The sequence below is a fragment of the Carassius gibelio genome, chromosome B9, assembly GCF_023724105.1.
Source record: "Carassius gibelio isolate Cgi1373 ecotype wild population from Czech Republic chromosome B9, carGib1.2-hapl.c, whole genome shotgun sequence".
NCBI classification, from domain to species: Eukaryota; Metazoa; Chordata; class Actinopteri; order Cypriniformes; family Cyprinidae; genus Carassius; species Carassius gibelio.
This window is the reverse complement of record NC_068404.1, coordinates 1409202-1425461: the sequence shown is the minus strand read 5'-3', so window position 1 is coordinate 1425461 and position 16260 is coordinate 1409202. Positions and strand designations below refer to the sequence as shown.

At 39.7% G+C, this 16260-nt stretch overlaps 1 protein-coding gene and 6 non-coding genes across 7 annotated transcripts; 6 read left to right on the top strand and 1 right to left on the bottom strand.

Annotated features, from left to right (window-relative positions):
• Positions 1–2008: 2008 nt before the first annotated feature.
• LOC127965635 (5S ribosomal RNA) lies at positions 2009–2127 on the top strand. Its single transcript, XR_008155354.1, has one exon. It is a non-coding gene; the product is annotated as a 5S ribosomal RNA (ribosomal RNA).
• Positions 2128–2493: 366 nt separating this feature from the next.
• LOC127965618 (5S ribosomal RNA) lies at positions 2494–2612 on the top strand. The gene has a single exon (XR_008155339.1). It is a non-coding gene; the product is annotated as a 5S ribosomal RNA (ribosomal RNA).
• A 2625-nt stretch (positions 2613–5237) lies between these two features.
• LOC127965767 (5S ribosomal RNA) lies at positions 5238–5356 on the top strand. The gene has a single exon (XR_008155456.1). It is a non-coding gene; the product is annotated as a 5S ribosomal RNA (ribosomal RNA).
• Positions 5357–7826: 2470 nt separating this feature from the next.
• Positions 7827–7945, top strand: LOC127965690 (5S ribosomal RNA). The gene has a single exon (XR_008155405.1). It is a non-coding gene; the product is annotated as a 5S ribosomal RNA (ribosomal RNA).
• Positions 7946–8307: 362 nt separating this feature from the next.
• On the top strand, positions 8308–8426 carry LOC127965792 (5S ribosomal RNA). Its single transcript, XR_008155479.1, has one exon. It is a non-coding gene; the product is annotated as a 5S ribosomal RNA (ribosomal RNA).
• Positions 8427–8792: 366 nt separating this feature from the next.
• On the top strand, positions 8793–8911 carry LOC127965617 (5S ribosomal RNA). Its single transcript, XR_008155338.1, has one exon. It is a non-coding gene; the product is annotated as a 5S ribosomal RNA (ribosomal RNA).
• Positions 8912–14431: 5520 nt separating this feature from the next.
• LOC127964418 (uncharacterized) lies at positions 14432–15657 on the bottom strand. The gene has a single exon (XM_052564642.1). The coding sequence runs from the start codon at positions 15293–15295 to the stop codon at positions 14432–14434; it is 864 nt and encodes a 287-aa protein (XP_052420602.1). The 5' UTR covers positions 15296–15657.
• Between the last annotated feature and the right edge of the window lie 603 nt (positions 15658–16260).

Here is a 16260-nt window from a genome sequence, read left to right as displayed (position 1 = left end):
TGGGGATCAGAGAATCTGGATATATTGCTGACGAGATGGAAAGGAATATGAATGAAGGGAATGCTGAAAGCAGGAATGAGACTTGGGCAAAGGTGGTTTCAAGGAGAAAACAAGATGGAAAAACCAATGGACAAGACAGAAAAATAGAACTACAAACAACTGAAGGTACTGGAACTAATAATGGAGTTGAAGTAAAAAGAAATGATTTATCTCAACGACAGCAAATGATAAAGAAATTATCATTTGAGCCACCAAACAAAGTATCAGAGGCAATACAGAAAAGAAGCAACATTAACAGTGACTGTAAAAGATATAGAAAACACAACAGTAATAATGATCATTAAATCAGTTGAAGAGAAAGTAGGAATTGGAAAACTGATCGGACTAAGAAGAAAGAATAACAATGAATTTGAAATGACTATGGAAAGTGAGTTGGACTGTGATTCACTGTTGAATGGAATCATGATTAACGGAAAAGAATGTGAGATAAGGAAACTGTGTGCAACAGAAAGGATGATATCTTTCTTGAGTCTGCCCAGCTATATAGAAGATGAGGAAATCATTCAAAAACTGATAGATTGGGGAGTAACTCCCATATTGCCTCTAAGAAGGAGATATCATCCGGGGACAACAGTGGCGGACGGAACACGTTTTCTAAAGGTAAAGTTTCCAAAAGAAGTGACATCTTTGCCATATAATACCAGGTTCATGACTGAAGAAGGAGTGCAGTACTACAGAGTGATTCATGACAACCAATTGAAGACATGCAGGATCTGTGTAAGTGTGGAACATGAGAAAAAGGACTGTCCGCAATTCAAATGTCGAGACTGTTTTGAGCAGGGGCATTATGCACGGGACTGCAAAGTCCCACGGTGCCAAGGCTGCGACAAAGCAATCATGAGATGCAGATGAGAGATGGAACATGAGGTAAATGAGGACACAAATATGGACGTACAGGAGGTGATGGGAGATACTGCAACTGAGCATTTAAATGATTCACTGCGGCAGACTCAAGGAAAGGAAGATGAACAGGACAATGAGGAAGAGGAGGAAACCAACAAAGATGAGAATGAAGAAAAGAACAAAGATGGAGAACAAGGAATGGAGACGGGAGAAGGAGTAGACAAAGAGGAAATAAATCTGATTAACAAAGACTTTTCTAAGGAAAAGGAAGAAGTGGACACGACTGGGATGGACTATGAAAAAGGTCAAGAAAAGGATGAGGATAAGGGAATGAAGATACTGCCGGAGGTAAGAGAAGTGGAAAATGGGGGGAGGATTGTTGGTTTGGAAAATAAAGGAATAGAAAGACTGAATAGAGGTGTAAAAGCAAGAACAAAAGGTGGAGTAGACATTCAACAGGTTCTTAAAAAGCAGAAAATAAGAAGAGAAGCGCTAAAGGAAAGGAGGAAAAGTGGAAATGGGGGAAGCAAGACATGTTTTCTTTAAAGACAATAAAACTGATTGAGTGGTGGCAAAAATACATGTGTGCAATTTTTTTTAGGATAAAGATGTGTTTTATTCTAAAAAAAAAAAAAAAAAAAAAAAAGCTATGCCCGATCTCGTCTGATCTCGGAAGCTAAGCAGGTTTGGGCCAGGTTAGTACTTGGATGGTAGACCGCCTGGGAATACCAGTTGCTGTAAGCTTTTTGGAAATTTGTCACTTAGTATATAATAATTTTGCCAAAAAATAGAGTCAATGCCCGATCTCTGAATATTAGCAGGTTTGGGCCTGGTTAGTACATGGATGGGAGACTGCCTGGGAATACCAGGTGCTTTAAACTTTTTGGAAAATTTCACAAATTATATAATAATCTTGCAAAAAAAAAAAAAGAGTCAATGCCCAATCTCTGAATCTTAGCAGGTTTAGGTCTGGTTAGTACTTGGATGAGAGACCGGCTAGGAATACCAGGTGCTTTAAGCTTTTGGGTTTTCTTTCCTATTTATATAATGTACTGGCGATTAGATTGGCTGATCTCTAAATAGCCCTCTCTTTGCGGCAGTCTTCGCTTACGGCCATACCAACCTGGCCATGCCCGATCTCGTCTGATCTCGGAAGCTAAGCAGGTTTGGGCCTGGTTAGTACTTGGATGGGAGACCGCCTGGAAATACCAGGTGCTGTAAGCTTTTTGGAAATTTGTCACTTAGTATATAATAATTTTGCCAAAAAATAGAGTCAATGCCCGATCTCTGAATATTAGCAGGTTTGGGCCTGGTTAGTACATGGATGGGAGATTGCCTGGGAATACCAGGTGCTTTAAACTTTTTGAAAAATTTCACAAATTATATAATAATGTTGCAAAAAAAGAAAAAAAAAGACTCAATGCCCAATCTCTGAATCTTAGCAGGCTTTATGTCTGGTTAGTACTTGGATGAGAGACCGGCTAGGAATACCAGGTGCTTTAAGCTTTTGGGTTTTCTTTCCTACTTAGATAATGTACTGGCGATTAGATTGGCTGATCTCTAAATAGCCCTCTCTTTGCGGCAGTCTTCGCTTACGGCCATACCAACCTGGCTATGCCCGATCTCGTCTGATCTCGGAAGCTAAGCAGGTTTGGGCCTGGTTAGTACTTGGATGGTAGACCGCCTGGGAATACCAGGTGCTGTAAGCTTTTTGGAAATTTGTCACTTAGTATATAATAATTTTGCCAAAAAATAGAGTCAATGCCCGATCTCTGAATATTGGCAGGTTTGGGCCTGGTTAGTACATGGATGGGAGACTGCCTGGGAATACCAGGTGCTTTAAACTTTTTGGAAAATTTCACAAATTATATAATAATGTTGCAAAAAAAGAAAAAAAAAGAGTCAATGCCCAATCTCTGAATCTTAGCAGGCTTTATGTCTGGTTAGTACTTGGATGAGAGACCGGCTAGGAATACCAGGTGCTTTAAGCTTTTGGGTTTTCTTTTCTACTTAGATAATGTACTGGCGATTAGATTGGCTGATCTCTAAATAGCCCTCTCTTTGCGGCAGTCTTCGCTTACGGCCATACCAACCTGAGGGCGCTAGAGTGCAACAGGAAGTGAGTTGGCAGTAGTAGGAAGAGAGAGGCTCTTCCATTTTGTAGTTTGGTTTAGTTTTATTAGTTGGTTTGTTTTTTTTTTGTTTGTGTTGAGTTTATATTAGTTAGTGTTTTTTTTAACCCCAACCAGTTTATACTGTTTGGGGTTTCATGTAACAAAATGACAGATTTAATGGACAAAGGACACGGACTGTCAAATGGACATGAGATGGGGATCAGAGAATCTGGATATATTGCTGACGAGATGGAAAGGAATATGAATGAAGGGAATGCTGAAAGCAGGAATGAGACTTGGGCAAAGGTGGTTTCAAGGAGAAAACAAGATGGAAAAACCAATGGACAAGACAGAAAAATAGAACTACAAACAACTGAAGGTACTGGAACTAATAATGGAGTTGAAGTAAAAAGAAATGATTTATCTCAACGACAGCAAATGATAAAGAAATTGAGCCACCAAACAAAGTATCAGAGGCAATACAGAAAAGAAGCAACATTAACAATGACTGTAAAAGATATAGAAAACACAACAGTAATAATGATCATTAAATCAGTTGAAGAGAAAGTAGGAATTGGAAAACTGATCGGACTAAGAAGAAAGAATAACAATGAATTTGAAATGACTATGGAAAGTGAGTTGGACTGTGATTCACTGTTGAATGGAATCATGATTAACGGAAAAGAATGTGAGATAAGGAAACTGTGTGCAACAGAAAGGATGGTATCTTTCTTGAGTCTGCCCAGCTATATAGAAGATGAGGAAATCATTCAAAAACTGATAGATTGGGGAGTAACTCCCATATTGCCTCTAAGAAGGAGATATCATCCGGGGACAACAGTGGCGGACGGAACACGTTTTCTAAAGGTAAAGTTTCCAAAAGAAGTGACATCTTTGCCATATAATACCAGGTTCATGACTGAAGAAGGAGTGCAGTACTACAGAGTGATTCATGACAACCAATTGAAGACATGCAGGATCTGTGTAAGTGTGGAACATGAGAAAAAGGACTGTCCGCAATTCAAATGTCGAGACTGTTTTGAGCAGGGGCATTATGCGCGGGACTGCAAAGTCCCACGGTGCCAAGGCTGCGACAAAGCAATCATGAGATGCAGATGAGAGATGGAACATGAGGTAAATGAGGACACAAATATGGACGCACAGGAGGTGATGGGAGATACTGCAACTGAGCATTTAAATGATTCACTGCGGCAGACTCAAGGAAAGGAATATGAACAGGACAATGAGGAAGAGGAGGAAACCAACAAAGATGAGAATGAAGAAAAGAACAAAGATGGAGAACAAGGAATGGAGACGGGAGAAGGAGTAGACAAAGAGGAAATAAATCTGATTAACAAAGACTTTTCTAAGGAAAAGGAAGAAGTGGACACGACTGGGATGGACTATGAAAAAGGTCAAGAAAAGGATGAGGATAAGGGAATGAAGATACTGCCGGAGGTAAGAGAAGTGGAAAATGGGGGGAGGATTTTTGGTTTGGAAAATAAAGGAATAGAAAGACTGAATAGAGGTGTAAAAGCAAGAACAAAAGGTGGAGTAGACATTCAACAGGTTCTTAAAAAGCAGAAAATAAGAAGAGAAGCGCTAAAGGAGGAAAAGTGGAAATGGGGGAAGCAAGACATGTTTTCTTTAAAGACAATGAAACTGATTGAGTGGTGGCAAAAATACATGTGTACAATTTTTTTAGGATAAAGATGTGTTTTATTCTAAAAAAAAAAAAAAAAAAAAAAAAAAAAAGCTATGCCCGATCTCGTCTGATCTCGGAAGCTAAGCAGGTTTGGGCCAGGTTAGTACTTGGATGGTAGACCGCCTGGGAATACCAGTTGCTGTAAGCTTTTTGGAAATTTTTCACTTAGTATATAATAATTTTGCCAAAAAATAGAGTCAATGCCCGATCTCTGAATATTAGCAGGTTTGGGCCTGGTTAGTACATGGATGGGAGACTGCCTGGGAATACCAGGTGCTTTAATCTTTTTGGAAAATTTCACGAATTATATAATAATCTTTCATTAAAAAAAAAAAAAAAAGAGTCAATGCCCGATCTCTGAATCTTAGCAGGTTTAGGTCTGGTTAGTACTTTGATGAGAGACTGCCTAGGAATACCAGGTGCTTTAAGCTTTTGGGTTTTCTTTCCTACTTATATAATGTACTGGCGATAAGATTGGCTGGTCTTTAAATAGCCCTCTCTTTGCAGCAAACTTCGCTTACGGCCATACCAACCTGGCTATGCCCGATCTCGTCTGATCTCGGAAGCTAAGCAGGTTTGGGCCTGGTTAGTACTTGGATGGGAGACCGCCTGGGAATACCAGGTGCTGTAAGCTTTTTGGAAATTTTTCACTTAGTATACAATAATTTTGCCAAAAAATAGAGTCAATGCCCGATCTCTGAATCTTAGCAGGTTTGGGTCTGGTTAGTACTTTGATGAGAGACTGCCTAGGAATACCAGGTGCTTTAAGCTTTTGGGTTTTCTTTCCTACTTATATAATGTACTGGCGATAAGATTGGCTGTACTTTAAATAGCCCTCTCTTTGCAGCAGACTTCGCTTACGGCCATACCAACCTGAGGGCGCTAGAGTGCAACAGGAAGTGAGTTGGCAGTAGTAGGAAGAGAGAGGCTCTTCCATTTTGTAGTTTGGTTTAGTTTTATTAGTTGGTTTGTTTTTTTTTTTTGTTTGTGTTGAGTTTATATTAGTTAGTGTTTTTTTTAACCCCAAACAGTTTATACTGTTTGGGGTTTCATATAACAAAATGACAGATTTAATGGACAAAGGACACGGACTGTCAAATGGACATGAGATGGGGATCAGAGAATCTGGATATATTGCTGACGAGATGGAAAGGAATATGAATGAAGGGAATGCTGAAAGCAGGAATGAGACTTGGGCAAAGGTGGTTTCAAGGAGAAAACAAGATGGAAAAACCAATGGACAAGACAGAAAAATAGAACTACAAACAACTGAAGGTACTGGAACTAATAATGGAGTTGAAGAAAAAAGAAATGATTTATCTCAACGACAGCAAATGATAAAGAAATTGAGCCACCAAACAAAGTATCAGAGGCAATACAGAAAAGAAGCAACATTAACAATGACTGTAAAAGATATAGAAAACACAACAGTAATAATGATCATTAAATCAGTTGAAGAGAAAGTAGGAATTGGAAAACTGATCGGACTAAGAAGAAAGAATAACAATGAATTTGAAATGACTATGGAAAGTGAGTTGGACTGTGATTCACTGTTGAATGGAATCATGATTAACGGAAAAGAATGTGAGATAAGGAAACTGTGTGCAACAGAAAGGATGGTATCTTTCTTGAGTCTGCCCAGCTATATAGAAGATGAGGAAATCATTCAAAAACTGATAGATTGGGGAGTAACTCCCATATTGCCTCTAAGAAGGAGATATCATCCGGGGACAACAGTGGCGGACGGAACACGTTTTCTAAAGGTAAAGTTTCCAAAAGAAGTGACATCTTTGCCATATAATACCAGGTTCATGACTGAAGAAGGAGTGCAGTACTACAGAGTGATTCATGACAACCAATTGAAGACATGCAGGATCTGTGTAAGTGTGGAACATGAGAAAAAGGACTGTCCGCAATTCAAATGTCGAGACTGTTTTGAGCAGGGGCATTATGCGCGGGACTGCAGAGTCCCAAGGTGCCAAGGCTGCGACAAAGCAATCATGAGATGCAGATGAGAGATGGATCATGAGGTAAATGAGGTCACAAATATGGACGTACAGGAGGTGATGGGAGATACTGCAACTGAGCATTTAAATGATTCACTGCGGCAGACTCAAGGAAAGGAAGATGAACAGGACAATGAGGAAGAGGAGGAAACCAACAAAGATGAGAATGAAGAAAAGAACAAAGATGGAGAACAAGGAATGGAGACGGGAGAAGGAGTAGACAAAGAGGAAATAAATCTGATTAACAAAGACTTTTCTAAGGAAAAGGAAGAAGTGGACACGACTGGGATGGACTATGAAAAAGGTCAAGAAAAGGATGAGGATAAGGGAATGAGGATACTGCCGGAGGTAAGAGAAGTGAAAAATGGGGGGAGGATTTTTGGTTTGGAAAATAAAGGAATAGAAAGACTGAATAGAGGTGTAAAAGCAAGAACAAAAGGTGGAGTAGACATTCAACAGGTTCTTAAAAAGCAGAAAATAAGAAGAGAAGCGCTTAAGGAAAGGAGGAAAAGTGGAAATGGGGGAAGCAAGACATGTTTTCTTTAAAGACAATGAAACTGATTGAGTGGTGGCAAAAATACATGTGTGCAATTTTTTTAGGATAAAGATGTGTTTTATTCTAAAAAAAAAAAAAAAAGCTATGCCCGATCTCGTCTGATCTCGGAAGCTAAGCAGGTTTGGGCCAGGTTAGTACTTGGATGGTAGACCGCCTGGGAATACCAGTTGCTGTAAGCTTTTTGGAAATGTTTCACTTAGTATATAATAATTTTGCCAAAAAATAGAGTCAATGCCCGATCTCTGAATATTAGCAGGTTTGGGCCTGGTTAGTACATGGATGGGAGACTGCCTGGGAATACCAGGTGCTTTAAACTTTTTGGAAAATTTCACAAATTATATAATAATCTTGCAAAAAAAAAAAAAAGAGTCAATGCCCAATCTCTGAATCTTAGCAGGCTTTATGTCTGGTTAGTACTTGGATGAGAGACCGGCTAGGAATACCAGGTGCTTTAAGCTTTTGGGTTTTCTTTCCTACTTAGATAATGTACTGGCGATTAGATTGTCTGATCTCTAAATAGCCCTCTCTTTGCGGCAATCTTCGCTTACGGCCATACCAACCTGGCTATGCCCGATTTCGTCTGATCTCGGAAGCTAAGCAGGTTTGGGCCTGGTTAGCACTTGGATGGGAGACCGCCTGGGAATACCAGGTGCTGTAAGCTTTTTGGAAATTTTTCACTTAGTATATAATAATTTTGCCAAAAAATAGAGTCAATGCCCGATCTCTGAATATTAGCAGGTTTGGGCCTGGTTAGTACATGGATGGGAGACTGCCTGGGAATACCAGGTGCTTTAAACTTTTTGGAAAATTTCACAAATGATATAATAATCTTGCAAAAAAAAAAAAAGAGTCAATGCCCAATCTCTGAATCTTAGCAGGCTTTATGTCTGGTTAGTACTTGGATGAGAGACCGGCTAGGAATACCAGGTGCTTTAAGCTTTTGGGTTTTCTTTCCTATTTATATAATGTACTGGCGATTAGATTGGCTGATCTCTAAATAGCCCTCTCTTTGCGGCAGTCTTCGCTTACGGCCATACCAACCTGGCCATGCCCGATCTCGTCTGATCTCGGAAGCTAAGCAGGTTTGGGCCTGGTTAGTACTTGGATGGGAGACCGCCTGGGAATACCAGGTGCTGTAAGCTTTTTGGAAATTTGTCACTTAGTATATAATAATTTTGCCAAAAAATAGAGTCAATGCCCGATCTCTGAATATTAGCAGGTTTGGGCCTGGTTAGTACATGGATGGGAGATTGCCTGGGAATACCAGGTGCTTTAAACTTTTTGAAAAATTTCACAAATTATATAATAATGTTGCAAAAAAAGAAAAAAAAAGACTCAATGCCCAATCTCTGAATCTTAGCAGGCTTTATGTCTGGTTAGTACTTGGATGAGAGACCGGCTAGGAATACCAGGTGCTTTAAGCTTTTGGGTTTTCTTTCCTACTTAGATAATGTACTGGCGATTAGATTGGCTGATCTCTAAATAGCCCTCTCTTTGCGGCAGTCTTCGCTTACGGCCATACCAACCTGGCTATGCCCGATCTCGTCTGATCTCGGAAGCTAAGCAGGTTTGGGCCTGGTTAGTACTTGGATGGTAGACCGCCTGGGAATACCAGGTGCTGTAAGCTTTTTGGAAATTTGTCTTTTAGTATATAATAATTTTGCCAAAAAATAGAGTCAATGCCCGATCTCTGAATATTGGCAGGTTTGGGCCTGGTTAGTACATGGATGGGAGACTGCCTGGGAATACCAGGTGCTTTAAACTTTTTGGAAAATTTCACAAATTATATAATAATGTTGCAAAAAAAAAAAAAAGAGTCAATGCCCAATCTCTGAATCTTAGCAGGCTTTATGTCTGGTTAGTACTTGGATGAGAGACCGGCTAGGAATACCAGGTGCTTTAAGCTTTTGGGTTTTCTTTTCTACTTAGATAATGTACTGGCGATTAGATTGGCTGATCTCTAAATAGCCCTCTCTTTGCGGCAGTCTTCGCTTACGGCCATACCAACCTGAGGGCGCTAGAGTGCAACAGGAAGTGAGTTGGCAGTAGTAGGAAGAGAGAGGCTCTTCCATTTTGTAGTTTGGTTTAGTTTTATTAGTTGGTTTGTTTTTTTTTTGTTTGTGTTGAGTTTATATTAGTTAGTGTTTTTTTTAACCCCAACCAGTTTATACTGTTTGGGGTTTCATGTAACAAAATGACAGATTTAATGGACAAAGGACACGGACTGTCAAATGGACATGAGATGGGGATCAGAGAATCTGGATATATTGCTGACGAGATGGAAAGGAATATGAATGAAGGGAATGCTGAAAGCAGGAATGAGACTTGGGCAAAGGTGGTTTCAAGGAGAAAACAAGATGGAAAAACCAATGGACAAGACAGAAAAATAGAACTACAAACAACTGAAGGTACTGGAACTAATAATGGAGTTGAAGTAAAAAGAAATGATTTATCTCAACGACAGCAAATGATAAAGAAATTGAGCCACCAAACAAAGTATCAGAGGCAATACAGAAAAGAAGCAACATTAACAATGACTGTAAAAGATATAGAAAACACAACAGTAATAATGATCATTAAATCAGTTGAAGAGAAAGTAGGAATTGGAAAACTGATCGGACTAAGAAGAAAGAATAACAATGAATTTGAAATGACTATGGAAAGTGAGTTGGACTGTGATTCACTGTTGAATGGAATCATGATTAACGGAAAAGAATGTGAGATAAGGAAACTGTGTGCAACAGAAAGGATGGTATCTTTCTTGAGTCTGCCCAGCTATATAGAAGATGAGGAAATCATTCAAAAACTGATAGATTGGGGAGTAACTCCCATATTGCCTCTAAGAAGGAGATATCATCCGGGGACAACAGTGGCGGACGGAACACGTTTTCTAAAGGTAAAGTTTCCAAAAGAAGTGACATCTTTGCCATATAATACCAGGTTCATGACTGAAGAAGGAGTGCAGTACTACAGAGTGATTCATGACAACCAATTGAAGACATGCAGGATCTGTGTAAGTGTGGAACATGAGAAAAAGGACTGTCCGCAATTCAAATGTCGAGACTGTTTTGAGCAGGGGCATTATGCGCGGGACTGCAAAGTCCCACGGTGCCAAGGCTGCGACAAAGCAATCATGAGATGCAGATGAGAGATGGAACATGAGGTAAATGAGGACACAAATATGGACGCACAGGAGGTGATGGGAGATACTGCAACTGAGCATTTAAATGATTCACTGCGGCAGACTCAAGGAAAGGAAGATGAACAGGACAATCAATCAATCAATCACCTTTATTTATATAGTGCTTTAAACAAAATACATTGCGCCAAAGCACTGAACAACATTCATTTGGAAAACAGTGTCTCAATAATGCAAAATGATAGTTAAAGGCAGTTCATCATTGAATTCATTGATGTCATCTCTGTTCAGTTGAAATAGTGTCTGTTTTAATTTGCAATCAAGTCAACGATATCGCTGTAGATGAAGTGACCCCAACTAAGCAAGCCAGAGGCGACAGCGGCAAGGAACCGAAACTCCATCGGTGACAGAATGGAGAAAAAAACCTTGGGAGAAACCAGGCTCAGTTGGGGGGTCAGTTCTCCTCTGACCAGACGAAACCAGTAGTTCAATTCCAGGCTGCAGCAAAATCAGATTGTGCAGAAGAATCATCTGTTTCCTGTGGTCTTGTCTTGGTGCTCCTCTGAGACAAGGTCTTTACAGGGGATCTGTATCTGGGGCTCTGGTTGTCCTGGTCTCCGCTGTCTTTCAGGTCAGTAGAGGTCCTTTCTAGGTGCTGATCCACCATCTGGTCTGGATACGTACTGGATCCGGGTGACTGCAGTGACCCTCTGATCTGGACACAGACTGGATCTGGTGGCCACGGTGACCTCGGAACAAGAGAGAAACAGACAAATATAAGCGTAGATGCCATTCTTCTAATGATGTAGAAAGTACGGTGTTATGTGAAGTGTTCCGGTTCCAGTTTACCTAATTAATGCAGCCTAAAAATCCTTTAACGGATTTGGATATTAAAAGCATATTAGTATGTTATGTGTATGCCAGGTTAAAGAGATGGGTCTTTAATCTAGATTTAAACTGCAAGAGTGTGTCTGCCTCCCGAACAATGTTAGGTAGGTTATTCCAGAGTTTAGGCGCCAAATAGGAAAAGGATCTGCCGCCCGCAGTTGATTTTGATATTCTAGGTATTATCAAATTGCCTGAGTTTTGAGAACGTAGCGGACGTAGAGGAGTATAATGTAAAAGGAGCTCATTCAAATACTGAGGTGCTAAACCATTCAGGGCTTTATAAGTAATAAGCAATATTTTAAAATCTATACGATGTTTGATAGGGAGCCAGTGCAGTGTGGACAGGACCGGGCTAATATGGTCATACTTCCTGGTTCTAGTAAGAACTCTTGCTGCTGCATTTTGGACTAGCTGTAGTTTGTTTACCAAGCGTGCAGAACAACCACCCAATAAAGCATTACAGTAGTCTAACCTTGAAGTCATAAATGCATGGATTAACATTTCTGCATTTGACATTGAGAGCATAGGCCGTAATTTAGATATATTTTTGAGATGGAAAAATGCAGTTTTACAAATGCTAGAAACGTGGCTTTCTAAGGAAAGATTGCGATCAAGTAGCACACCTAGGTTCCTAACTGATGACGAAGAATTGACAGAGCAACCATCAAGTCTTTCTAGGTTATTACAAGTAGAGTTTTTAGGCCCTATGATTAACACCTCTGTTTTTTCTGAATTTAGCAGTAAGAAATTACTCGTCATCCAAATTTTTATATCGACTATGCATTCCATTAGTTTTTCAAATTGGTGTGTTTCACCGGGCTGCGAGGAAATATAGAAATGCGTATCATCAGCATAACAGTGAAAGCTAACACCATGTTTCCTGATGATATCTCCCAAGGGTAACATATAAAGCGTGAAGAGTAGCGGCCCTAGAACTGAGCCTTGAGGTACTCCATACTGCACTTGTGATCGATATGATACATCTTCATTCACTGCTACGAACTGATGGCGGTCAGATAAGTACGATTTAAACCATGCTAATGCACTTCCACTGATGCCAACAAAGTGTTCAAGTCTATGCAAAAGAATGTTGTGGTCAATTGTGTCAAACGCAGCACTAAGATCCAATAAAACTAATAGAGAGATACACCCACGATCAGATGATAAGAGCAGATCATTTGTAACTCTAAGGAGAGCAGTTTCAGTACTATGATACGGTCTAAATCCTGACTGGAAATCCTCACATATACCATTTTTCTCTAAGAAGGAATATAATTGTGAGGATACCACCTTTTCTAGTATCTTGGACAGAAAAGGGAGATTCGAGATTGGTCTATAATTAACTAGTTCTCTGGGGTCAAGTTGTGGCTTTTTTATGAGAGGCTTAATAACAGCCAGTTTGAAGGTTTTGGGGACATGTCCTAATAACAATGAGGAATTAATAATAGTCAGAAGAGGACCTATGACTTCTGGAAGCACCTCTTTTAAGAGCTTAGATGGTATAGGGTCTAACATACATGTTGTAAGTTTAGATGATTTAACAAGTTTATACAATTCTTCCTCTCCTATAGTAGAGAATGAGTGGAACTGTTCCTCAGGGGGTTTATAGTGCACTGTCTGATGCGAAACTGTAGCTGACGGCTGAATGGTTGCAATTTTATCTCTAATAGTATCGATTTTAGAAGTAAAGTAGTTCATAAAGTCATTACTGCTGTGGTGTTGGGAAATGTCAACACTTGTTGAGGCTTTATTTTTCGTTAATTTAGCCACTGTATTGAATAAATACCTGGGGTTATGTTTGTTTTCTTCTAAAAGAGAAGAAAAGTAATCAGATCTAGCAGTTTTTAATGCTTTTCGGTAGGATATGCTACTTTCCCGCCAAGCAATACGAAATACCTCTATTTTTATTTTCCTCCAGCTGCGCTCCATTTTTCGGGCTGCTCTCTTTAGGGTGCGAGTATGCTCATTATACCATGGTGTCAAACTGTTTTCCTTAACCTTTCTTAAGCGTAAAGGAGCAACTGTATTTAAAGTGCTAGAAAAGAGAGAGTCCATAGTTTCTGTTACATCATCAAGTTGTTCTGAGGTTTTGGATATGCTAAGGAATTCGGATACATCAGGAAGATAACTTAAAAAGCAGTCTTTTGTGGTAGAAGTGATGGTTCTTCGATACTTGTAACAAGAAGTAGAATTTACAATTTTGGCTATATGAAGTTTACACAGAACTAAATAATGATCTGAGATATCATCACTTGGCTGAATAATTTCAACACTATCAACATCAATTCCATGTGACAGTATTAAATCTAGAGTATGATTTCGACAATGAGTAGGTCCTGAAACGTGTTGTCTAACACCAATAGAGTTCAGAATGTCTATAAATGCTGATCCCAATACATCTTTTTCATTATCGACATGGATATTAAAATCACCAACTATTAAGACTTTATCTGCAGCCAGAACTAACTCGGATGTAAAATCACCAAACTCTTTAATAAAGTCTGTATGGTGCCCTGGTGGCCTGTATACAGTAGCCAGTACAAACATAACAGGGGATTTATCATTAACATTGGTTTCTCTGGATAATGTTATATGAAGCACCATTACTTCAAACGAGTTATACTTGAAGCCTGCCCTCTGAGAAATCCTGAAAACGTTATTATAAATTGAAGCAACACCTCCCCCTTTGCCTTTTAGACGCGGCTCGTGTTTATAACAATAATCTTGGGGGGTGGACTCATTTAAAATAATGTAATCATCAGGTTTTAGCCAGGTTTCTGTCAAGCAGAGCACATCTATATTATGATCAGTTATCATATTATTTACAAAAAGTGTTTTCATAGAAATGGATCTGATATTCAATAAGCCAATCTTTATCATTTGTTTATCCATATTGCATTTGTTTTTTATTTGTTGAACCTCAATTAAATTGTTAACCTTAACTTGGTTTGGACGTTTTTTGTATTTTCTAGTTCGTGGAACAGACACAGTCTCTATAGTGTGATATCTAGGTGAAAGAGTCTCTATGTGCTGAGAATTAACTGACCTCTGTGACGGGAGGCAGCTAGCAGACGGTCGGTTTAGCCAGTCTGTCTGCTTCCTGACCTGGGCCCCAGTTAGTCAAGTATAAACACTAAGACTATTTGCCATATTTCTAGACAGAAGAGTGGCGCCACCCCAGGAGGGATGAAGACCATCTCTTTTAAACAGGTCAGGTCTGCCCCAAAAGCTTGTCCAATTGTCTATGAAACCTATGTTATTCTGTGGGCACCACTTAGACATCCAGCCATTGAGTGATGACAATCTGCTATGCATCTCATCACCACGGTAAGCAGGGAGGGGACCAGAGCATATTACAGTGTCTGACATCGTGCTTGCAAGTTCACACACCTCTTTAAAGTTATTTTTAGTGATCTCCGACTGGCGAAGTCGAACATCATTAGCGCCGGCATGAATAACAATCTTACTGTATTTACGTTTAGCATTAGCCAGCACTTTTAAATTTGCCAAGATGTCAGGCGCTCTGGCTCCCGGTAAACATTTGACTATGGTGGCTGGTGTCTCTATATTCACGTTCCGTACAATAGAATCGCCAATAACTAGAGCACTTTCATCAGGTTTCTCAGTGGGTGCATCACTGAGTGGGGAGAACCTGTTTAATGTTTTGATCGGAACAGAAGAGCGGTGTTTTGACCCACGACTACGCTGCCTCACCGTCACCCAGTTGCCCTGCTGCAGGGGCTCTGCTGGAACCGGACAATGTACAGGAATCCCTGAGCTAGACGCATCCAAAGCCATATCTAGAGCCCTAACATTCTTACTGTCCTCAATTAAAGTTTGGATGCGTGTCTCTAATTCTGAAATCTTCTCTGTCAGCCTAACTGTTTCCCTGCATTTATCACATGTGAATCCCTCATCAGCGACAGAGATAGATAAACTGTACATGTGGCAAGAGGTGCAAATAACAATTGTAGGAGAAGCCATTACTCACCGTGCTTGATGAAATATTCTTACTGCGGTTGTTTGATGAACTTGTGGAAAACTGCAGCGTGAGAGAGGAGAGGAGAGGAGAAAAGAAAACGCTAATGACAAGCTAACGAGTGCTAACGCTTTGCAGGTGTGCTGCAGTCACGGAAGAGTGAACGATCAAAGTTAATCTGATAAGATTGATCGGTAATATCAGAAATATGGTGTGAATTAAGTTATATTTTACAATTAAAAAAACAAACAAACAGACAGTGATAGTAAGAAAGATTATAGAGAAAAAATATAAAATAAAAACAGCTACATGGAGCTATGATTAGCTACAGAAGGCCAACAGGAAGTAGAGAAAACACTGTCCAACAGCGACAATGTAAAACTGCAAAAGGCGGTCCAATGAGGAAGAGGAGGAAACCAACAAAGATGAGAATGAAGAAAAGAACAAAGATGGAGAACAAGGAATGGAGACGGGAGAAGGAGTAGACAAAGAGGAAATAAATCTGATTAACAAAGACTTTTCTAAGGAAAAGGAAGAAGTGGACACGACTGGGATGGACTATGAAAAAGGTCAAGAAAAGGATGAGGATAAGGGAATGAAGATACTGCCGGAGGTAAGAGAAGTGGAAAATGGGGGGAGGATTTTTGGTTTGGAAAATAAAGGAATAGAAAGACTGAATAGAGGTGTAAAAGCAAGAACAAAAGGTGGAGTAGACATTCAACAGGTTCTTAAAAAGCAGAAAATAAGAAGAGAAGCGCTAAAGGAGGAAAAGTGGAAATGGGGGAAGCAAGACATGTTTTCTTTAAAGACAATGAAACTGATTGAGTGGTGGCAAAAATACATGTGTACAATTTTTTAAGGATAAAGATGTGTTTTATTCTAAAAAAAAAAAAAAAAAAAAAAAAAAGCTATGCCCGATCTCGTCTGATCTCGGAAGCTAAGCAGGTTTGGGCCAGGTTAGTACTTGGAT

Bases quoted from the DNA above. Each gene is read 5' to 3' on its own strand.
- LOC127964418 (XM_052564642.1), bottom strand. From the start codon at position 15,295: ATGGCTTCTCCTACAATTGTTATTTGCACCTCTTGCCACATGTACAGT.